Here is a 25,472-nt window from a genome sequence, read left to right as displayed (position 1 = left end):
TGATAATGGAAAAGAAAGCCCACGATTTGAGTTGTACACCTCACTTGCCCCAAAATTATGAAATTGCACATACAACTCTCACCATAACAATTTTTTTTTTTTTTGCGTGCGTAATTTCTCGAAAGACCTACTGTGACAGCAATAACTACAGTAATTGACACTGCTTCCATGAACTTCCATGTATTATTTAATAATGATAATAATACTAGTTATGATTGTTATCATTTTTATCATCATTATTGTTAGTTATTATTATTATCATTACTGTTAGAAGGATGTTCATCCATTTGAAATTGTGAGTCGCAGTTTATATGTCAAGCTACCACTGGTACATCCCCGGCAGGCAGCTACAAGGTGGCTTACTCAACTGGCCTGATACCAGGCTGTGTCTAATATGGTGGGGATTGACTTCCTCTTGCCAGGTCCCAGGAAGAGAAGGGGATTTAAAGTATTTTACCTCCCAAGATCTTCACACCTTCCCTCAGGCCCTCTCACCTTGATGCCTTAAATATTAATGCTAAATCCATGGATAGTGGATGAGTGAGGAGGGGAGAGGGCTGACAGCTTAATCATGGAGGCGGTGGCCTCCCCTTGCCTTTTTCTCAATACTCTGGCTGGCTGTCACCACGACCTACATGATGTAATCACCCCCATAACCCTGATATGGGTTACTGCAAACCTTGCATGGAGAGAGACGAGTGCACAGAGGAACAGGGGGGACCTCAGGGATTCTGCTGAAGAGGATCATTTAAGTAGTCGATACTCAAAGTAAGAGAGGCTCAGGTCTTACAGATGTGGGGGAAGTGCCTGCATGAAACATTGTGTTACATACAGTGCATAAAAACAGGGTGTCAAACTCAGATTTTTGTCACGGGCCACTTTGGCGCTCAATTATTGTTCAAGTGAGTGTAAAGAGGGAAATAAAATTATTGCAAAACTTCATTGACAATTTGTCATTTGGGTACAGATTTTAGCAAGGATCACAGAAGGTGACACATGATTTACTTTCGAGGGCCGCATAAATTGATGTGGCAGGCCGGATCTGGCCCCCGGGCCTTGAGTTTGACACCAGTGTTCCAACTGCAGTAACTACACGAACTTGTTTAGCATTTTAAAGCATCAAAGTAAAGTTGTCAGCATATGTGAGAGGCTCAACATCTCATCGAGTCAAGTAGGGACGTTGATTTATAGTGAGACACTTTGCTGAGAAGTGGACTTGAACATCATCAGAACAGGCAGTGACATGCCAAATGTTAAGAAGGGCAACAGCAATGCAGTGTCTTTTGGTCACTGTTGTTCCACACAAAGGGTAAGCAACAAGAATGTGACTGAGAGAAGCGTTGTTTTCGTAGAAAATGCACATGCGCAAAAATTGTTCCATTTTAATTTTTGTGGCGGTTTAAGTTTAGCTTACAGTGTTTAATTTGGCAGACGGCACTAAACCTCGCTGGGCATCCTTGCAGATCAAGGGCATTTTCTATCACACACCCCGGTGCACCTGATAATTTGGTGACAGAAAGTAGACTTTAGACCAGCTCGAGCAGGTCTAAGTTGTGGTGCAGGTGGTGTAATGCAATTTTAGTGGACTTGTGTTCGTGTATGTGTGTGTGTGTGTGGGGGGGGGGGCATCATACAGATGCGCAGTTGGGGGTGGAGGGCGCTCGACAAGGATCTTCTTGCAGTTGCTGAAAACGTACATTGGCGTGCCGATCTTCTGCATAGACTCCAGTGCGTGAGTCCATTATGCTTCAACCATGTAGACCGCGCACTTCACTTGAGCCGACTTTAAAAAGAATGAGAAGTCGAAACAATTGGCTGGCAATTAAATTGGCTGCATTCACTCTCACAGCAGTGCAAACGCCCCTTTCTAACTACGTACATCGAAAAAAATACCAGAAGAATGAAAATCTCCACCCATGCATAAAGTTAGATCTTGCACTGGGCACGAAAATAAGGTCTCTAGACTTTTGTTCACTGTAGGTCCACTCAAAAGGAGGCAACAACCAGAAAATGACTCAGAAATTTGAGGATTATCACAAAGAGATGATGGGGACGCATAATAGTTGACCTCAGTGTTCTACGATTAAAACTACATACAAAAATATAATGGATCAGAAAAAAATCTATAAAGCAATATTATTATTGAGTGCTGAATGGATATTCTGTAAATCGTCCAAATCATTGCCATTTTTATTTCAGTAAAGCAACACCTTCATATGACATGACACCTGAGTTCACATTTTCAGTCAGGTAGGATAGCAGAGTTGTGCTTGAGGCACCTTGTCTGAGCGGAATGGAAATCTCCGTTTTGAGTAGTAGACTGTCATAAATACAGTGTTTGGCACAGTGCATGCAATCATTTTTCTCTTGTATAGGAGCACTGGCAACCAAAGGTGAAATGAGGTCCAAATGCACAGTGAAATTTTATTCACTCAGCATTGCTATGCTCTCCTGTAGATCGTGTGTGTGTTTATACTTATTAGAGCTACTGCTGGACATTTGGACTAATGGCCACCCAATTTTCTTCCCCCACAGTTCACATTTAAGGGAGTGAAATATTGCGGTGACTTGGCTGTGAAGGGAAAGGAAGTGACAAGAAAAGATTGAACCACATTAAAAAAAAGCCTCCTAAGAGATGTGATCTCATTATGTGTTTCCAAGTTACCTTGTTTCCCATGAGGCCAGAGAGGCGTCTGACCGAAAACAAAGACGTACGCGTCACTATAATCGATCGGGTCGATGCAACAAAGACCCCCCCTCCCCCACCACCACCAAAAAACCCCCAACCAAAAACAAACAAACAAAAAAAACCCAACATGGAGAGTAAATACAGTAATGTTAATAGTTGGGCACAGAACCCTTACCCCATTTATAGGATACGTCTTCCATCCGAGCTCTCCTAGCACAGACGTTGTATCCAGCAGCACAACTGAAATGAAAAAGAGGGGGGGGAAATCCACCCATTATCCATCTGTCAGCGCACAAAAGTTCCATTTTCACACTGGAAATTGAAATATCAGTCATAAACATGTTCATTTAGGCATTTTATCATAACAGGAATGAGTTTTCTTGGATGAATATTTATCAGCGTGGCAACACAAACACGAGGAACAACAGTGCTGCCACTTGCCACACAATTTTGGGACTGATAGATTGCCCTCAAATTGCTGTCAACAGTCCGTTCCCTTGCCTGCCATCCACTCTTTTGAGTCATTTTCAGCCACAATCTCGGTTTCCTTTGCTGTGCGACTGAGATATAAACACAAATCCAGCTGGAGTCCAACCTTGCAGTGGAAATACTTTGTGTTTGAACAAATGATTTGATTTATAATTGAAAATAGTTCCCATGTGTTTTAATGACATGTCATTTCATCAAAAAATATCCCGAGGACCGTGAATGAAAGTTTATTTTCACATTCTTTAGAGACCAGCTGAAATCAGCGCGCTTTCAGAGGGGTGGTCCCATCTCATGCAAATGAACCACTGCTCATCCCACTCCCCTTTACTGCAGGGTGTGCCAACCCACAATATGGATTTCATGACCAAGATGACAAGGAGCAGAGTTGGGGGAACACTAAGAGGCTGACTGACGACATGTTATTGTTGGGGAATATTTCTACCCCTTTAGAAATCCATCCATCCATCCATTTTCTGATCCACGTATCCTCACAAAGGTCTCTGGGTGTGCTGGGGCCTATCCCTGCTATCTTCGGGTAGTACACCCTGACAAACATAGACGAACAACCATCCGCGCTCACACTCACACCTAGGAACAATTTACAGTGTTCCATCAACCCACCGTCCACGTTTTTGGAATGTGGGAGGAAACCGGAGTACCCGGAGAAAACCCATGCAGGCACGGGCAGAACATGCAAACTCCACACAGGAAGGCCGGAGCCGGCATCGAACCCAGCACCTCTGCACTGTGAGGCCAGCGTGCTAACCAGTCGACCACTGGGCTGTCATTTATCAAAAAAAGTGACGAGTGACTTTTAGAAACAGCCAAAACAGGAAACGTTCATCCTCTGTGTCCAGACTGCAACTGAATCACACTTGTGCAAAACTAGGACGATCACAGTCAAAACCAGCAATTGTATTGCTATTTGGGGAAGCAGCACCTTATTCCACCAAGTACCACCTAAAAAATATAGTTAGCATTCCAAGTGCCATCATTATGACCGATATTGGAATACAGTAGCATTTTAGGCCCAAGTGTTCAGCAAAAACAATAAAGAATGAACAAAAAAGTAGAGTTAATATTACTGTCAGCCATTCCACCATTTTTAATATTGATGCTGCGTTAAAGTATAGTAATATAAAAAAACAGCTATATTGATATGATGATTCAGTTAAATTGGATTCCACATCAGTTAAAGGACAATACTACAGTCATAAAAGTTTCAAAACAAATATTTCTTAAAAATTAGATGGAAATACAACTAGCCTGCATTTGGACTGTGATTCTTTTACATGCCACTAGAGAGAATCTGCATACCACTTCCCACACTTTGAGACTCACTGTGCTAGTCAGTTACTGTGTGCATCAGTGCATGTGGTGCATGCAGCAGACAGATAACCAAATCATAAAGAGAAGTCAATTTTAAGGACCCATGCGTCTTTATTAGGACTGGGTAAGTACCAATACCAGGTACCAATATCAGGCTAATCCGGCCTTATTTCAAGCTATCGGGTATACATGCGGGATGATGACTAGCCAACGATATTTTAGACAAAAAATAATAATAAGAAAATCTCACATCAAGTAAGTCTTCCTTGCCAATAATTGATGCTACACTGTGGCCGACACACCTGTGAATCATCACGCCTACTTCAGAATTATCTGTCATTTAGTTCATTTATATTTAATGTATTTTAAGTACTAGTAATATCGATACTTGGTATCGCTAGCTGTGAAAAAAATACTTGTACTGTATCGGTCTGAGAAATGTGGTATTGAACATCTCTAGTTTCATCAAGCAATTATGATAAATATTTTTATGCCAATGTCTCGGAGAGATTAAGAAAGAGCAAGAATGATACTGCACGCTAGACTTGAAGTGGTTTGAATCACATAACAAATGTCTCTGCTCTGAGTCATCAAAGTAGAATCTGATGATAACAGAACGGCACACTTCCTAAATCTGTCCGCGAGCGACTGTTGACTGACAATATTACATGACGAATCGCACACAAACACACACAAGCTTACACACGCGCACTTCCGGCAAATCAAAGCTTTATCAGTGTTTTATAACAACATCCATGTAGAGCTGTGAAAGTGGCCTGTAGGGCTGCAAGGGGATACAGTCTGATTATTCCGACCACTTTTTCCATTGCACGATATTTCCTGTATAAATCAGCAGCCATTACACTCGGAGAGTGTGAATTGCAACTGACAGCGCTTCAAATAACGACTCAGCGCTGTATACATCATCGTCATTTGTAAACTGCTGTGTTCGAGAAGAAAGGAAGTGACATTTACATCTCTGTGGAGGTTCTCTGACAAGGCTGAGGCAAGCAGAGAAGAAAATGGGACTTTTTTTTTTTTTTTTGCGGCAATTATGAGCCAATCCAGCAGTAAAGGAGCCTACAGTGGTGGTGCAACTGCATCATCGGATTTGTTTGGTTCATTGATGTATGCCCGCCTTCTTAAAAGCTGATCTGGGAACACACGCACGCACGCGGCAGCGAGAAGGAGGCGGACATCCAGTACACTCTTTCGCAAGTTTCTACAGTCCCACTTTCTTAACAGTTTTTCGGCAAAATTATTCCCTCCATTTTTTGTGGCCTACTTCGTAGTGAAGCCGACTGCCTTGCATCCATAAATCTGATAAACAGTACAGAAAATAGATGGAAGTCTCTTTTTGTACCCTCATTGTTTTGCTCTATCTGTATCTCGTTTTAAAAGCAGCCCATGTCTGCCTTGCAATGTTCAGTTTTTGTTTTCAACAAATCAGCATTTTACTTTTTTTTTTACATTTTTCTCGTGTCTTTTTGTGACATGAATATTATATTGAGTTCCCCTGTAGCTCTCTGTTTTTGTTGGATAATTCATTCCACCTTACTGTCACTCCAAAGAATTCATGTTTTGGATTATTTTTTCACCAGTCAGATTTTCCTGGTGAATTTATCCCTGTAGTATGTTTACCTTTTTGCAAATGAGGTTACCACTGCCTTTTTTTTTTGCTGGTGGCCAATTATTTTTGAATTGACACTTCCTTTGATGTTCAGTGAATGAAGTCAGTAATGTTTTAATTTAAGCCAATTTCAAGTGCAGTTCAGAGTTGATCGGCTAATTTTTGAATTGGGATGATTTTAAGTGTGGAGTCAGTTAAAGTGTGAAAAGGGCAATAAGAGGGTCCACTTGCCGCTCTCGATTGAGCATATGATGGCCTGATGCATTTCTGCCATGTCCGCGCGAATTAAAATTTCTCATCCACACAGAAAATTTTTGATTAGTTTTAACACTCAGAAAGTCTGAAAATCTGCTACAGACACATAGTATGTTACATGTTGTGTGACATCATAAAGAATTTTCTCGCAATTAAGTCGAGACCGACATTGTGTAACATCACAACCATAGCGGTGCCACTGAAGTGAGAGTAACAAACCTCAGTTCATCGTTTGAATTTGTCTTTTTATTCGACAATCACAAGACTAACCCTTCACCGCCTTGAAACGCACAATTTTTATTGAAAAGCCTTTTTACAGTCATGACAGAACAAATAACAGGTGTGCAAATAGCAAGCAGAGCGTACGCACTAAACTTTTAATTTGCCCCTTACATGAGCACTGATTCATTGGAAAACATGTCCTGCAAGATTACGATTTCAATTAATCAATGATTTAGCATCTAGACTGGCATACAAACCTTTATGTTGAATTTCTTCGACGTTTGCCCTCTCTGCTCTTTGAGTTTGGTTTAATATTTGCTTCACGGTAGCTTGATTTGGAAGAGCTCCCTTTTCTCTCTGTCTTCCTGTGCCTGTGGATGTCACGTCAGGGCCACTGCCAGGTTGAACAGACTAGCTGGCAAAAGCCAATGGTTTAATTGGCCATCATTAGGCCACGTTGCGCTGCTTACCTGCCCAGTACCTTCCCGAGGGGATGGCCTGATTATAGTGGGTTGGCCAGCTTGCTCACGCACTGTGGTGGGCATTCTCAATGTCTTTGAATTTTTTTTTTTTTTTTTTTAAACATCCGATGAATATGAGGGGAGAGAACACTATCACACATTTGTGGGGACAATTAAGATGCACCGGTTTAACTCAAATGTTTCTGTTGAAAAGAGGGAATGAAAAATGGAGTATTATTAGCCTCAATCTGAATCCGTTGGGGACGGATTTACATTTCGCCGTGGTTTTATACGTTGCGAGTCCACACTTTGTAGTTCCAAATGAGTACATTACCTCACCTGTGTGCGCTCAACTGGCCTCAATATACAATACATATCCATCAATCCCTTGGCCTATCCTCTATGGAGTTATCTTTCAGGAGGGCACCCACAGACGCTGCCTGGAGCAGGCGGTCCGCCGGGACTTCAACTGGTTTGATATAAATAGAACATGAGCCGGCCAACTCACAAATAAATGGAGCTCTAGCGGAATGATGACATCGCCTGTCTGTCCTAGAGCCTTCGCACGCCTTACAAACACCCTGAAATAGCATCATATTCGTCGGCGTCTTTTTACGGCTCCTACTTCATGTCAATTTGCATTCTTCCAAAAACTATGATACGACCATTGGCGAGTCACTACTGTTTGCCATCAATTTAGCAGGTGGACAAGCAATGGTGGTACTTTTCGAATAAAGGGACACCATTCAGAAATGTTTCCTGAATGCTGATTAGATGGCAATGGCGCATCACTAAAAATATCTTAACTGCTTCTGTGCATCATATGAACTTTTACTGAGTTGCTTTAAATATTCCCTCGAGTCTTCGAACCCAAACCTGCCGACGAGGCACTTATTCCAAATGTTCATGCTGAAATAATAGCCATGTTTCATGATGCGTCGACATTGTACTCAATGTACGATTTGCTCTGATTAACCCCCCGCTCCTCTTTTTTACCCCTCGTTTATTACGACACTCATCTACAACCGCAATGAGCTATGCCACTTCAAATATGGAACCGGTGTCCCATATGGAAGAGTAATATTAATATTTTATTTATATGTTATATGATAAAGGATAAGTTTAGACACCATCACAATTTTTATTTTTTTTTTGCTATGTTTCACCGACAACTGTGAGGAGCTTCAAGGAGCTGGCCGGCATCCCCTCGGCAAAGAATGCATCCCAGAGGAAATATGGAGAAGTGAAGTAAAGCCAAGCAGAAGATTTGAACCGTTCTCTCCAGTGATCATTATGGCCAATGTGAGGTTGCTCGCCAACGGATGAATTAATTACATGAAAGGAGTTTGTCTTCGCTCCCTCCTCTACAAAGACCACAAGGGATGGCAGATGCCACATTTTTTAAAATTCCACTCGAATAAAACAAAAAGTCAAATAATTGTGAAATGAGAAATGTACTTTCGTGCTACAATTATTTATGCAATGACTTAAATAATCGATTAGTCCGTCAATTGTTTTGTTGATTAATTGATGAATCAGAAACACATAAAACAATGGTGTTGTAATGTGACAATGCAAAAAAAAAAAAAAAAAAAAAAAAAAAACATAAATCATGATGACATTATAATTCAGGTACTGCTTTCGATTGTAGCATGTCAGAAAATGGGTGAAGATGTTGATCATTGTTTTCCAAAGCAAAAGCAGATGTTTGCATATGTCTTAGAAAAAACACAGATAATTTAGCTTTCATGGAAGACTACAGAAATGTGAGAATATTTAAGTTGAGAGAATGAAATTCTGAGGATTTGGACAATTTTTAGTTAAGTATCTAATCAATTAATTGATGATCTAAATAATTATTGATGGGTTTGAGAAGCAATTAGTTGTCAGTTAATAGTTGCTCGATAATGTTTGTTGCATTTTTTTTTTGAAAATGTTTTTTACTACTCTAAGAAAGAAATTTTAAGATTAAACCATCTCCGTGAACCTTTTGCCCCTTACTAAGCCACATAGATCTAAGAACGTCAGGATTTCAAACCTGCCTTAATCAAGTTTTCAGACTTTTGAAACTTTATGCCTCTTCACATAAAGGTTTTGCAAAACTACATGAGAAAAATATTTCATAAAAATTTCTAAAACCAATGTCTCTTTTGAGAAATCAGCTCAACTGGATAAAATAATTCTTTTTACAAGATATTGGCAATGGCAACAGTGCCGTCTGTGCCCCAACACACTTTGCCTTTTTGCAAACTATTGCTTGTGTTGATGCTGTTAAAAAAATTGTAAAAAAATTGTCACATACTTTGCACCATGCCGAACTTTTATCAAGTGATGTGATACTACTCCACGCTTCATTTTCGATCGACTATGGTGTGAATGAAGCAGCTACATTCATAATATTCTGCAATCAAACGCCGGTGAGAAACACGAGGCGAAGAGTTGTTTCATCTTCGTTGTGAACATAGCATTGGACACAGAGGAGGTGCCGCAGAAGTTTGTTTTTAAACAAGGATCTTTTAATTAGAAAAATGCATTTAATGCTGATGCTGTGCAGCACTCTGTCACAGTTGCAGTCACTTATTTTTATAATTGTGTTAGCTCAAGTCACATTATGTCTTGGGGTTTTAACATTTGCAGTCATGTCATATGATGTATAGTTTTTTTTGGGTTTTTTTTTAATATAGCCAAAATATACTTTGAAAACCAGACACACAGTCATGTTATCCGTAATAAATAGGGGGAATGGGGAAAACTATTTCAAAAACCAGGAAAAATCTAAACTTTGAAAAAAAAAAAAAATCAGCAAATTTGAGTCTTCAGGGGTCAACTGTAGTTTTAAGCTGCAATACCACCAATCACCACTAGATGGCAACCATGTCTTGGTTGCACTTAGAATGGGTCTTATACTGCCCTATCCTCCAACCTGAGTAGGCCAAAAATTTTTTGCGGATTTGTAATGATATAAGAGGAATCCTAGAACCTCCAAAAAAATTTTACATTTTCAGTGGGTTGATTTCTGTGAAATAATGTAAAAAAATGAGGTCTTGCACTTAATGTTGGTTTCTTGCCCAGCACTTTTGTGTCATCCTTGAGTGGTATCTTTCATCCAAGCCAGCCTTTGCAACCCACTGATGAAAATTTGTGCCCCCTTCCAGCATTTAAAGTTGCCCATCCTTGACATCTATAAATATCTGTGGTTATTATTGACAACAAATTCAGAAGCATCAAACAGTATCCAAGAAGTAGCTCTCATTTATGAAAAGGTTGCTGACCCCTTGGCTAAAGAAGTGCATACATTTATGGTGATGAAATGTAATTTAGTGTTCAGTGGATGATTAAAGACTGGCTCCTAAGCATTCACCTATATACTGTATAACGAGGTCAAGGACACATGTAAAGCGAGAGGCAATAAAGACAAAAAAAAAGTGCAGTTCTCATTCTAAGTTACATTAACTTGGGGATCATTTTAAAGACAGAAGGACTGTGGTGGTGATGTCACAACTTTCCAAAGTTTCAGATACATGTGCATAATGTACATTTTACCGCCTAAACCATCAAAGAAAAATCATTGTTGGATAGCATCATTAACAGTTTATACATACATTTTGAATGAATTATTTTTACATTGAAATGCATTGGTCTAAAGATATATTTAGAACTGAGAGAGGAAAAGAAACCAGGTTATTTTCTCCGCATTAAGAATTCAACTGCACGCATGAGCTCCCTCGGCATGCAAGTTGACGTTTTGATGCCTTGATTGGCGAATTGATTTTTCCTCCTGAATAGAATTAAAGGCTTCGAAATTGATATAAACTGAACAAACCACCGAGAACGACATAACTTATAATAATTGCCACGTTTATTGCAAACCCATGCTTTGCATTTTGCTGTACTATGTTCATACTGGTCCAACAGCAACAGAATGACTGAGTATATTCCCGACATATAATTGTGGCTGCCTTTAGACTTTCTCACAAAGTCTGTTAGATCCTCCCCATGACTCACACATTGGCCAAGGATGGATTACAGCCCCGATTTCTAATTCCTGAAACTCTGCCTCCCGTAGAACAATCACATTCTCAGCAATGTCTGAAATAAGGAACACAGACCTTGTCTTCAGATTACCTTTGTGCTGTGTCTAAAAACATCTCAATGAATCAGGGTAGTGAATTGGATTCATAATTGTCATTGTCGAGAAAATTGTTCCTGAAGAAAAAAAATGGAGACAAGTTAATGATGGACTGAATGTCGACGTGAAGGTGTTGCCATGCCAGTTTACAGATAGCGTGGTCGTTTTTGTTTTAATTGTTCTCCCAACAGCCAAGAAAGGTCCTATTTTTTTTTCCTTGAAATTCCAGGCCTGATTTCCATAGCAGCAATTTACACATGGGTGTCTGGGTGGAATAGTGTGAGCTTCTGTTTCCCATCAGCAGCACGGCTAAGCAATGAAAGGAAAACGGGATTTCAGGAAAGGAAAAAATCATTTTCACAATCACAGGCAGACTGGAGACTATCATGGACCTGAATGTTGTGGACCACGCCAACTAGCTGTGCAACTTCATCATGTCATGCCTTATGCAGTAGACGGCCGCCATTTGTCATCTACTGTATAACGTTGCTGAAAGAATGATCATCAATGATAACACAGAGGAACCCCTAATGTCATGCACAATAGTGTCTGTGTTTTTGTATTTATTGTTTTTTTTTATTTATCATTTAATACATGGTGAGGTTATGGGCCATTGACTCAATTTACTTAATCTATTAATCTTAATTGCGGGGAAAAGAAATGATTGATTTATCTTTATTTTTAATGCAATTTTAATTTAATAGAATAATCTCATTCCTTTTGGGTTTTGTGTCATATTGAACCAAATACCAGACTGCATGACATTAGTAATTCCAAACCAGGGTGGCATGAAACACAATCACAAGTGCCACTGAAAATCTAATTCCAATAAATTCATCAGAAAATTCAGAACGCATTTTTGTTCATATCCTACGAACCTATAGTGACAGGCAAATCAATCAAATGCTTTTGGCGCAATAAACAAAATACGCCACGGCTTGCTGCCAATATATTAACTTTATGTTCACAGGACCAGTTTTCACTCTGTGTGTAGGTAAATAGTGACAACATCCTAATTATTTTAGTCTTCATACTTTATGGTGAGATTTTTCTCATCTAAAACGGGCCACTGTGTTGAGTCGTGGTTGGGAATCAGTGCCCTATCTTATACCATGCCGACTAATTGAGACTGAATCAACAGTGCTGACAGTGCAGACAAGCAGTGCACTTGTCACTTTTGCCTCAAGATGCAATTAATCAACAACCATTTCCGTGCAATCAGCAGAAGTATTAACAATCCAGCACACGATTACCAAGCTCATTGGAAAAATCCTGGGAAAAACGCACACCGACAAACGCAGCCGATCAAAACACACATCCTCAGTCCAGAAATCAAGGGATTATTTTCTAACTAGCACATGACAATACACAGTACAGCCGCACACTTTGAATTCAATTGGGCAATGACCTAACAAAATCAAAACCGGGACAAAACTACGTGGTGAGGAACATTGACACATAAGCCTGTGATGACACTTAACAAATCTTCCCACTGAGCTCCACCACTTGCTGAAAGATGACGGCAATCGTGCCAAGAATTCTTCGCGTATGTGGTCAATATAGAAGCATGGAGGACCGAAGCCAGAGGACACCATCCGCTCATTCAACGCATGTAGGTATATAAAACAAAAAAACTAGGCTAGTTTATCGAAGCTAGATAAAGTAGTAAAATACCTGAAAGGACAAATCGATAATAGTCACTAAGACGACTGATGGCTGACAATACTTTGACTTGCATCCACGTCATTAAAAAGACAGCAGACATGCACAGAGGAACGTGTGGGAGTGTGAACACAATCACAGACACTACACTTGAATTTACACCATGCCTGAGACCTTAAACACGTTGGCGCAGACACGCAGTCCAAAACACATGGAACCATCATTTGTCTCAACATCTTGTAAATGGAGTTAATGTGAACTACACACTGGACAATTTTACCGGTTGTTTTCTCTGAGCCACTTTTGTTTTCGCCACCTACCATGAAACTGATATGTAAGATGACACACTCACACATGCACATTCTCACTTTGTCGCTCACTTATTTAGTCTATGCTTGTCCTGTTGTGTGTACGCGTGTACTGAAGTGTAATTAAATCAGGTCGCCCACACCGAGCTTACATTTTATCATCTTCTATTATTACGCCTCCACATCAATCCTATTTTATTGCTGTGAATTTGTCATCATGTCCGATTTTTCTATACCCACATGTTTGTGTACTAATAAATCAAGAAAGTTTGAAATACATTTTCATATTTGAAAAGAGACACAACTGAAACAAAATGTTTGTCAACCCAACACTTTCAGCTAGATTCACATTTCTGCAAATTTTAAATGATAACATTTGAGACACGTCAAAGTGTTTTAATGCAGGCATATTTAGAATTTAGATGAGGGGCTATTTGGATGATCCTAAACCTAATTTAAAAGGCGGACATTTGATTCTCCACACGAGCAGTTTATAATGTATTTTAGAACTGGTTTAATAAAATGAGCGATTCTATCGTCCAGTTTCTAAAGCACAACCACAATCCAAAAGTTAGACAAATAATATTTTACACATGTATGCATGCGAGTTAGGGATGATGTCAAAGACTTTTTGCAGTCATGCATTGTAACGCGTCTCCAATGAAGACACAAGAAGCTGCATGTGTAAAAGTGTCTCACCTTGGTTACAGTGGCCACAGCGAGTGAGGACAATTCCAAGAAAAAGTACAACGGGGACAAATCGCGGTCCGACACTCATATCTGCTGCAACATCGGTCACCGACTGCAGCGGAGCCGAGAGCGAGCGTGGCCGGGAAGAAAAAAAAATCGCGACAGGGTCGTCCAAAAAAAAGCACCACCCGCTCTGCTCCTGATTACATTTAGTCCCGTTTGTTGCTCATCACGAGATCCATCCCTTCACCGTGCAGCAGCAATAAAGGCGCCAAGAGGTAAGTTGACAAAAGATCAATTATCAATCATGAAACAATAAGCTGCTTCAAAACTTCGCACATTTCCTGCCAGCTCTAAGTTACTGCAGCACTTTAAGCATCGCGCAAATATCTTTGCACTGAGGCTTCATCGCGCGCGCGGCGGTGTCCCGATCGTGTTCCGAGATGTGCCTCCTGTCCGGACCGCTGCTGCAGCGAGCGAGGTTCTGAAAGGATGACGATTGAAGAGGGCGCAGGAGGAGGAGGAGATGATCGAAGCACGCGGCGACGGAGACTGTGCGCCTCTGTACAGGAGGATCGGCACTAGAGGGGGTTAGCTGACAAGGCAACGTGTGCGCGTGCGAGTGCGCGTTTGTGTGCGTCAGGAGACCATTATGGGGACGGACGCGTTTGTGCCATGTGCTTCGAGAATATTACTGTAGCGTCATATGCTGAACCGGAATAACCAAGATAACTATAACCACATATCACGGATAACTGCAGGGCAGCACGGTGGCACGGAGTGGTTAGCAGCACATCCAGCTCACAGTTCTAATGTTGGGGTTCGAATAGTTGCTCACGCAGGGCCTACACTGTGTGGAGTTTGCAAATTCGAGCCGTGGTTGCGTGCATTTCCTCTCTCATTCTCAATACATACGTTACCCTTCCAAAGTTTGGGGGTCACCTTGAAATAAATAAATTTTATATATATATATATATATATATACACACACACACACACACACACAATATACACACACACACACACACACCAAAACCAAGACCTGTATTTCTCATTCTCTTTCTTCAATGACAATGAAAAAAAACAAACAAACAGAGTGTGTCTTTTTTTTTCTTTTGTAAGGTTCTTTCCTTTAAAACCAAGATATGCATGATACATGAGAGATCATCAAGGGCACCTCAGTAAGTTATTCAATTTCATTTAATTTGTCCCAAATTATTTTTTTATAGTGTATCTTCATTCATATCTGCCAACGATGTGTGGTAAAAAGCAATTCAATTAAATGCTCTACGTTTGATTGGCAGATGGTCCATTAACTCCACCTCTTCCCATTCATACAACAGAGTAAGTTGGGGTTTCCTGTCAGTAGTTACAACAGCTTTGTGTCTAATTAAACAAGCAGACTTCAAACAAAGTACCGGTATACATTTTATGAGTCAACTGAGACAAGATCTTTGTTATTCCAGAATTGTTGGTGGTGTTCTGTGAGATTATTCTAATATAATGCCTTGACCCTGTGAAGGTTTTAGAAACACCAATTTATCGAAGCCCAGTGTGCGCCGCTCTGGTTCCTCTGCAAACATTGATACAGTTGTCTAGCTCTGTCCACTCTCTGCAGCATATCCAAAGCGATCATGTGTACAAATTCAGTGGGATGATTTTCCAGCTCGTCCAGGGTTGCAGCAAGGTACATAAACCTTATTCTATAAAGAAAGATGTCACAAGCAGTTAGGTCCGGTGACGTTGCGGGCCACTTGCTGAACACCTGATTGTCCTATCCAGCATGGCCCATTAATCTGTTTGGCAGATGCTCATTGTAAAGTCTCCTGACAGTGAGATGTCAGTGTGCTATTTCACCATCCTAGTAAAAACAAGTAGTCCTCTTCATCAATATCTAGTCTTAGAAACATCAAATTGTCTGATTAGCATCTCCAGGGTACGTAACTTTGACCGCTAACAGTTCACCACTCAAAGAAGAGAAGGGCATAAAGTGCATTGTTAAGGTATGAAGGTCCGTAAGACTGCAAAAAAAAAATGTTGATCGGGAAAAGACTCCAACTATACAACTGTATTTGAATTGTTTTAAGAAGCTTGTACATTTTGGTAGAGTCCAGTCTTGTCACTTTCAAGTTATGTGAACATTTGCAGACCCCATTTTACATGCTTCAACCAAGACAAATTCAACCAACACTGATGCAGAATTTTATGAGACTTTCCACATTTTGTCTCCCAACAATTATCTCCATTCAAATGCAGTGCATCAGTGACCTGCTCCGACTGCCGAGCCAGCAATGTCAGCCAAGATCGAAGGTCTTCCCCTCATCTTCATGGACGGCTCATGAGCGAATAAGCAAACCGTCCGCCCGTCTCACCGGGTTAAACAAAGCTGCGCTGGCCGCTGTGATGATACCCAGTCAATCAGGGCATATAGGAACAACTCGCTATCAGCACAGTGAAGGTAAATACATCAACATCACAATCCATCTCCCATGCTGAGCTGCCAGCCAATCACCACACAAAGGGTATAAAACTGCCAGCTGACATTTCCTATGCAACCCATGCCAACCACCAAGGAGGATGATATGATAGATCATCGGTGTCAAACATACGGCCCGCGGGCCGGATCCGGCCCGCAAAGGAGTTTAATCCGGCCCGCGAGATGATTATGTAAAGCATGGTGTCAAACATACGGCCCGCGGGCCGGAACCGGCCCGCAAGGAGGTTCAATTAGGCCCGCAGGATAATTTAAAAGTGAAAAAAATGCATTAAAGACAGAATTAATATTTTTAATAAGGTGCAATTCATTGAGTATCCGCAAGGGGACACTGTTTTGATCAGAGAAGAAGACAACAGCAGCCTCAGTCCGTCACTGTGACAGACCCATGACAGCAGACGCTATCAATAGCACTCTCACATTTACACATTTAATAGCACTCTCCTTAGTTTGTAAGATTACATTTAGATTTTATATGCACGTGTAAATGGTTTAAAACTTCCTTTCTTTATGAATCTCGTTTAATCTTAAAGTGCATTCCTATATTTTTCAATACCAATTACTTGTTAATGTTTGTACAATCAGTGGGATCATTTGCAATGCATATATGTGAATGATAAAAGTAAATTGCACATTTGTCGAAGGAAATGTAAGGTGCTTCATGAAATATTTTGTAAAAGATATGTTCATTAAATTTCAACATTTTCCTAATGTTCTTGTGCTTCTTTATACCAAAACAAAGGAAAGACATTGTTTTGGTTATTTATAGCAAAGTATGGTATCATTTTAATGGTCCGGCCCACTTGACATCTACCGAGGCCGTATGTGGCCCACCATGTGAAATGAGTTTGACACCCCTGTGATAGATTTTATGCAACAATAGTGCTTTTGTGTCTGGGGTTAGTAGAGGCATGCAGCCACACGAATCACATAATATTATTGGTCAGATATGTTCAAATTTGACTGATATTGTCCTGTATAGTTAAGGGATTAAATACAATACAATACATGCTGATTTATATAGCACTTTCACTTTTTTTAAAGAGGGAACATGGATGAAAAAGGTAAAGATTTAACATGTGTTGTGTGTTACGTGTAAACCACATGGCATAAATGGTGTACGTGCTCCAGTCAGATTTGATTTCCTCACCTAAAAACCCATTATCGTATCTTTCCTTCCTAATTGCAGTGCCTCCTTAAACCTGTTACTTTCTCTTTTCACCATGTCAGACTAGAATTTGTGCTTTGCTAAGATGCGACTCCTCTGCAACAATAACGACCCCCCCCCCCAGCCCCACCCCCAGCTACGTCACCATTGTTTGGTCAATTTAAAATCAACAACAACAAAAGAAAGACATGTCAATAAAAGAAGATGATGTCCCTCTGGAAGGTGAAACTGGTGACACGACTCCAGTCTCACAAGAATGATGATTGAAGGAGATAACCCAGTTACAAAAGGTCGTCTCTCGCTGCCCCCTGCAATGATTTGGTTTCCGTTGCTGTAATGGTTTCCAGTGAGGTGTGACTGTTGTGTATAGGGCCTAACTGTGAGCTATTCTTTCCCCCTGTGCCGATAGAACACGCTCCATCCATTTGTACTCATCACAGGCAAAAAGCTGGAACAAGACCGCATCAGCAAAAGTGAATCAGAGGATAAAACTTTATCACCCCAACAGATTCACGAATGCCCTTTTCACAAGACAGATTATTATTATTATTTTTTTTTTTTTATAATTTTGATCATTTTTGGTAATTATAACCTCAAGTGGTTTCTCAAAGTTCCGTTCTCAAGTGCTCGGATCAGCCTGAGGTATCTTTAAGAAAGCAGAAAAAAAATAAAGAGCCATGACTAAGCATGCCCTTATACTGTATCAGTTACCGTATAATATAAAGTTATCAAACTCAAGGCCCCGGGGCCAGATCCAGCTCAACACAGAATTTTATGTGGTCCACCAAGGCAAATCATGTGCAGTGACTTCCTGTTTCTTGTTGAAATACCAAACGTAGCAAATTGTCTTTTGGACTTTTAATACTCTTTAAATATTTCAAGCATTTTACGAACCTCCCTTTTTAAAACGAATTGAAAAGTAGTCGAAAAAAACCCCTGCTCTTAACTGGCTTCTGATTTCAAAAGTTGTTATCCATCAATTTGTTGTGTGTATGTGTTAATATAAGGCGATCATACATCATATGGACTCACAGTCATAATGGCCCTCCAAGGGAAACCGTAACTACGATGAGGGCCATGTTAAAAATGAATTTGTCACCCCTCCTATATGAAGGAGTGAACATTTGTTTTGAGAGATATGACATCTATTCCTTCACAACATGTCTATTGACAAAATTTGAGCTCCAGCACTTTTGTATTAAGTATTGTTGGTTTCTTAAGATTAAGATATCCTTTATTTGTCCCACTTGAGTGCAAGACAAATATCCTCTGAAAGGCTAGAAGGAAGACAATCCATCAGGAGGTCAGAGACACACTACTCTTCAAAAATTAAGTAAGTAATGATAAATATAGGCAATATAAAAATTCTAGCAGAGAATTGCACAAAAATTATTGCATGGGTTTTGCAGCTGAGCTGCATGTCCGTGGTCACCCACCTCCCCAGCTGCCTAATGGGTGAAATGAGTGAAAACTGTTGGCCGTGATGTTTCGGCGAATTAGCACAGCAAACAGCGAGAGAACCTGATCAGAGCCGGAAGCCGGTATGCCAGTAACCCCAACAGGTAAAGAAATATCTGGCAATCAATCAGAAATGCAAGAAGGACATGGGATGAGTACGGGGGTAATATCTGAGGACTGTCAGCTGGTCATCATAAACCTTTCATCCTTCACATCATTTTCTTTCACTTTCTTCACCCATTTTTATTTTGAACTACAGTACTACTATTTTACTGCGACGTTAGTATTGCTAACCAGAGTCCCCCCACTAACAAGTTTAATGTTGAACAAATAGCAAAAAAAAAAAAAAAAAGAAAACAGCGGGGCTTTGTAATATTTCCCTCTCACTAATTTACTCTCCGAAGACCCAATTAAGAAATCACTGTCTACAAAATTATACTTTTATTGGTACAATCTCCCCAAATGTCTAGCCATTCGTGTCATTATTAGTTTAAAACTTGTCTGGGAACAAATCCATCGCCATTATCTTTCGACTGTAATGTTCCATGTCATCAACATGACACTTGTTAAGAAGCGAATACTCATTAGGCAACAAAACAATGCATGGCGCTCAGCCAATGCTGTGCACAATTAAACAAAAAAAAAAAAACACCACACACACACACACACACACACACACACACACACACACACACACACACACACACAACAAATGAATCACCACAGGAAATGACAGCATTGATAATAGGCATGAAGGGTAATAAACATCATTATCACCCATTGCACTCTTTCTGGAGCGTTTCAGCGAACTTGCAGACACACTGTCATCACAGTCAGTGACCCAGCGACCATGCAAGGTGCCACGCAGCGACTTGACAGCTCCTGAATCCCGCCTTCCCGTCCTTAACCCCCAAATTTCCATTAGTAATTGACAAATGGATGAATTAATGGTGTATAAAATAACCCATCCATCATAGGGGCTAAATTTGGCGAGAGAGCACCGTTGAGTCTGACAAGCCCTTTTTTTTTTTTTTTTACCGCTTGGCGTTTCATGGATTTCTTTGCAAGTACTCATGAATCTCTGTTCAAGTAGATCGTTGACCTCACCTGCTCATAGTAGGTGTGTTTAAGCATTGCTTGAGAGGCACACTTGGGTGCTGCAGTCGTCGTGACCAGAATGGTGAAGAAAATGTGACGTTTTAAAGGGGTGTTGCGAAGTGGATGGGTCAAACAAACACAAATATGACATAACAAAATGTGTCAGAAATAGCTCAAGGAGACCTCGAGATACAAGGCAAATTTTGGTTCAGTAGGCCAACGTTCCACATCTTTCACCGATTAAAGGTTGAATTTTTATGATATCAATATCAGGAAGCGAATTGCAATTTGCAAAAGGTCCTCAACAAAGAAGTCTGTAATCATCTCAAAGTACAGCAAAACAAATGGTTTACTTGACGATATCCATGCAGGGAATCCCCAACATACTGTTTTCAGTATAAGGCTGACAAATCTGTTAATTTCCTACTCATTTTTTAATTCTATGCCATTATGAGTTAATATTAGGCCAAGAATCCAATGGCTTTTCCATAAACAATGTCCATGAACCCAAGCATAGCAACCTTTGCTAACTACTAGCATTTCTAGATATGCAAAGACACAAAAAATTTACAAATGCAATAGTACCAGATGTTTGCTATGCTGAAAAAGGATGTTTTGTCTTCGGAAGCAAAATTGTCTAATAAAGTGTCGAATAAATGTATGTTGTTTATTAAAATTATGTTAATTATCTGTTAATGTAAATGAATGAGATACAGTTGGTAGCGCACCTATTATAAAATATGCAGTAATACTTTGGCGCAGAAGGAAAGGTGTGTCACAAAAGGCTGTATACTGCACTTCACTTTGATGAAGAGGAAGTAAATTGGAAGTACGATCCACAAAACAACTCGATCCTGAGCGCACCAAGTAACTCTTTTTTTTCCTTGGGGGGAATGATGCCAAGAAACACCACATAAACCCTTTTTTATTTTATTTTATTTTTTATTTTTTATTTCGACTGTCCGGCATGTACTGCCTACAAATATCCCGACTATCACATCTCACAGCCTATTTTAGTACAGGTGACAAAGCTCCTCTTTTGCTGGGGCAGGGCAGGGGCATTTTTTTTTTTTTTTTTTACTCTTGACTCGTGTGTCAGCCGAGGAATTTATCCTCAGGCTCATCACTATTTTGAAGCAGATGTAATGCCTCCTCTACTCAATAAGATTTTTGAATATATATATTTTTTAATAGATGATGCTGACCAGCAGTGTTTCTCAATGCAGCTCCTGGTTGCAATGGAAAAACCGGGGGCGCCGTCCCAGCACAGTGAAAGGTGTTGTAACTATTTTTCTGTTGTTTGATACATAAAATTACATCTTGGGATTGAAATATACACAGAATCAGGAAAAGTCAAGAGGCCAGGATCATTGTCAATCTATAGCCGCACAGTAATAACGCATCAAAGTTTGAAAACTTACATAATGATGGCTCTGTTAGTTTTGGCGTTGTGATGTAGCATTTTTTTTTTAAATAACTACACATTAATCTACATAAAGACAAAATATTTTTGTGCCTCTACTTTTCTGTAGCTTATGTGGCTCTCGGAGAAGAAAAAGGACTGACGCCCGTGCTTTAATTTAAATAACAGCTGGTCAACAGCAAATGTTAATCAGAAATGGCTTTATGTATCCCGAAACCTATTTTTGATGTTGATTTCCTAAATGTTTTTACCCTTTTTTCCTAGCACATCAATTTGATGAATTGTATAAGTCTGAAAAACAGTTACATAAAAGTGTGACACAAGCATAGGGTCATATAGTCAGAGGTTTAAACAGACGCAGCAGACATCTGTCTTCATCTCATGAATTGTTTTATGTACATTTGTTTGACAATATAAGTATTAAACTATGTTGAAAAGGAGCTGTGATAGTCTGACAATAAATGTGATCAGTATTGTTGATTTAAAAAAAGTGTTTGTCATTTAAAAAATGATTCCCTGCCATTTTGCATTTGTGCGACCCATAAAACCACCAGCACAGAGGACATGTCAGCGGGTTTGTAAAATGACAAAATGGATTGTGGGAGACTTTTTGTGTTCACAATAATCACATCCATTCCAATTTTTGGTGCGCTACATTCAAATAACCCTGGGGAGGAAGGGAACCCATCCAATTCAATTAAAATCAGTAATATCCTTTTGAAAAACAATAAACAATGACATGGCAATATTTGCAGTCGGTTGCAGACAGGTGGCCCCTGTGTGCGTGTGGGTGTGCATGTCCTCAACTGCTTGTCTTAGAGCTGGAGCCTACCGGACCGAAAATGTAGACACACAGTGTGTGTGTGTGTGTGTGTGTGTGTGTGTGTGTGTGTGTGTGTGTGTGTGTGTGTGTGTGTGTGTGTGTGTGTGTGTGTGTGTGTGAGATGTCAAAGAACATATTCATAGTTAAGTGCAGTTCTAATCAATAATGTACATGAACTTGTGTCTGCGCTCCTGCCTGAATGTGGTCCTTTTGCGTGATAGCAGGAAGCATCTCACATTTGAGAAGGTAAAGAGAATTCAATCAAATTGGTTAGAGTGTCAAGTGTAACGTAGAAGCAATCGAGATGACAATTCTTCAGTCTCATAGTACTTCATGCCATCTTTTTTTATGTTTGTATGTTGATTGGAATTACAATCGGAATAGATTTCATTAATATTACACTTCATTACATAGTGGTGAAGAGTTTGTGTCATGTTCTGTTTTGTTTTGTTTTGAGTTCCAGCTGGAGCGGTGGCCGTTTTCCTCCAGCAGCACACCTGTCTCACGTCATAATCATACCCACTGCTTAAAACTCATTCACTCCCAAAGACGTTTTTAAACGTCTTTTCAGACTGCCATTGCGGCTACTCGGCGTTGGATAATTTGCCTTATTCAAGCCTTTGTCCCAAGTGCAATTTTCTAGACGTTGTCTATGCTCCGTTGTTTTATTGTCACGTTTCGTATTCGCTCAAGTAAGTAGTGTTTTCGTTTCTACGTTTATTCTTGGTTGGTACTGTACGTGTCAGGTTCTGTTTTTGTGTATCTCCAGCAGGTGGCAGAGGAGGGCTTCTCCTCCGGGTCGCACACCTGTTGCTCATGTAATCAAGTCCATTATTTAAGGAGTTCTCGGTCTTCATGTCTCTGTTTTTTCTGTAATAAATATTTTGTTCATTCTTTCCAAGTTCACGTTTCCGGAACACTTTCTGAAATGTGTTTTAGGCCCTCTTGTCCTTTCGAGACTAGCTATTTCCGTTTATATTCTCCTTGCCTTTTGCAAGCGTTTTTGGTTCTTCTCGTTTTCTCTTGGTTTGTTGTAACCAGCGTCATTAGTTGACCTTTGTTGGCATCGTGCCTTTGCAGTTCTTTTTAATACAAAGATAAGTTGTTACATCTGTGACTCGATTGTAGAGTTCTTAATGACATAACAATTATGAACAAATATCCTTCCACATTCTAATTTAAGAACTCTGCTTTCGCATCCTTACAATCGCCAACTATTTTCTCAAAACTGTAACGACGAAGTGCTTACTACTTGGTCAGGATTCGCAAAGGGTATGAGTGGAAGATAGCCTTTGAAACGATCTGAGGTCGTTTTGAATATTTGGCAATGCCATTTGAATTGATGAACGCCTCGGCGGTTTTCCAAAACCTTATTAATGGCATCTACGAAACGTATGTTGTTTTGTTTACCTGAATGAGCTCTAATGTCTGCTTAGCACTGCCCTAACAGCGGGGCATTGTTGTAACAGAGTAGAATGGCACGAAAATGTGAACATGTGCCAATACGCAACAATTCTCAGTTTGGATATTGCACACTTTCAAGCACAATCTACCTACTTCACACTTATCTCTGTCAATGACACTGGCTAGCAAATACATTTACATTATATGACAACAGAACTTAACAAGTCACTCTTTAAGATAGAGTGCACTAAATAAGACTGCAGCTTTGGGTATGCATGTTTGTATCGCTCAAAGCAGGGCCCTTTTTTCATGCCGAACACAAGTCTAGCGCAAAGCGCAGTCTGAGTGATTTCGCGGTTGGAGTTTTCTTTCTTTCGGTATTTTTGTAGTCAGTAGAAATGTGCATTTGCATTGCTTTGGGAATGACCACAGCCAACTTGATTACCATTCAAATGAAGTGGATCCAACACACACACACACACACACACACACACACACACACACACACACAGACACACACACACACACACACACACACACTCTCATAGTTGTGCCATGGTCAGAGTGGCACTTTTGAAAATATATTAAAAATGCTGAAAATAATGCATTCATTTAATTGACTTTTACAATAATTCCGAGGGTTCAATACATGCTGTTATCATATTTGTGAATGAGATTCAGTGACAACCAACACATATCAGCAGAGTCTGCTTGCAGCCTGATCAAATCCACCAAAATCGCATTACACTTCCTGCACCACAACTTAGTCCTGCTTCTAGCTAGTCTATGGTCTAGTCTACTTTCCATCAGCAAATTGGCAGGTGTAAAGAGGACGTAACAGAAAACACCGTCGTTCTGCCGGAACGTGTGGCGCGGTCTGCCAAATTCCCCAACGTGGGAAACCAGACTTGCCCCGGCAAGAAAAATAACGATGCAGCTGTTAACGCAGAAGCACACGTGTGCCCGTCTACGAAAATAGAGCCCTCAATGTGGTTCTGTAAAATAACAACACATGAGTTCTTACAGACGGAAAAACTTGAATACAAATAACCAATGATAGCAATTTTTTTGAAGCACCAACATTCCTTTTTGTTAATTTCACAGTTTCCTCATTCTATTGACTGACTGAACAAGCACGTGAATAATTAGCTTGGGTAGATTCCTCCATGTTCGCAGCTGACGTGGCAATTGCAGCTTGACACAGGAAGAGAATTTGTACGCCGGCTTGGAGTACTGCTGCCTTATTTATGACCTCTTCGCACGCCTCAAGTTGGGCTCACTGTCAGCAGCTGTCACATCATTATTAGCCTCACATGCTTGCACACACACTTGGGAACCCTTGCACACACATGAACGTACATGCAATTAAACAATAGGGAGACATTTTACTCCACTTCTATTTAGGACCCACATCCGTAGACCATAATTTTCTTGTTCGGACAACATAAAGTCAAGTTTGGCTCAGTAGTTTCTCAATATGTGTGTTAGTAATACAGGTGTTTTTTTTTTAATATTTTTTGGAGGTTTTTCATCGGAAAGGTTAATTGTATTTCGAAAATGCTCGTAGTAAAGTGACATTCATCTCAGGGAGGTTTTGAGGTATAGAATGAGGTCGCTGAAATTTTATGAGGAAGAGCAACATATAAAAGTAATTTGTTCCACACAGGCTCGTTTTTCTTCACAACTACACTTTGAGATTAAACAATAAGGAGAATCACCTAAATGTTTGTGTGTGTGTGT

At 40.1% G+C, this 25,472-nt stretch overlaps 1 protein-coding gene across 2 annotated transcripts in view; it reads right to left on the bottom strand.

Annotated features, from left to right (window-relative positions):
• epha6 (eph receptor A6) overlaps positions 1–25,472 on the bottom strand; it is a 201,576-nt gene that overhangs the window by 143,456 nt on the left and 32,648 nt on the right. Inside the window, exons 1-2 of one of the 2 annotated variants that reach the window (XM_019882473.1) lie at positions 13,874–14,564; positions 2,865–2,929 (exon numbers count right to left, since the gene is read on the bottom strand). In XM_019882473.1, coding sequence (XP_019738032.1) covers positions 2,865–2,929; positions 13,874–13,952 — 144 coding nt within the window. In that variant the 5' untranslated portion in view covers positions 13,953–14,564. Of the gene's footprint in view, positions 1–2,864; positions 2,930–13,873; positions 14,565–25,472 lie in introns of those variants that run through there. The other variant, XM_019882472.1, reaches the window with a different exon arrangement.

This window comes from Hippocampus comes, unplaced genomic scaffold (assembly GCF_001891065.2).
Source record: "Hippocampus comes isolate QL1 unplaced genomic scaffold, H_comes_QL1_v1.1 scaffold111, whole genome shotgun sequence".
Lineage (NCBI taxonomy): Eukaryota > Metazoa > Chordata > Actinopteri > Syngnathiformes > Syngnathidae > Hippocampus > Hippocampus comes.
The sequence above is the reverse complement of the archived record's forward strand: the minus strand, read 5'-3'. Positions and strand labels throughout refer to the sequence as shown.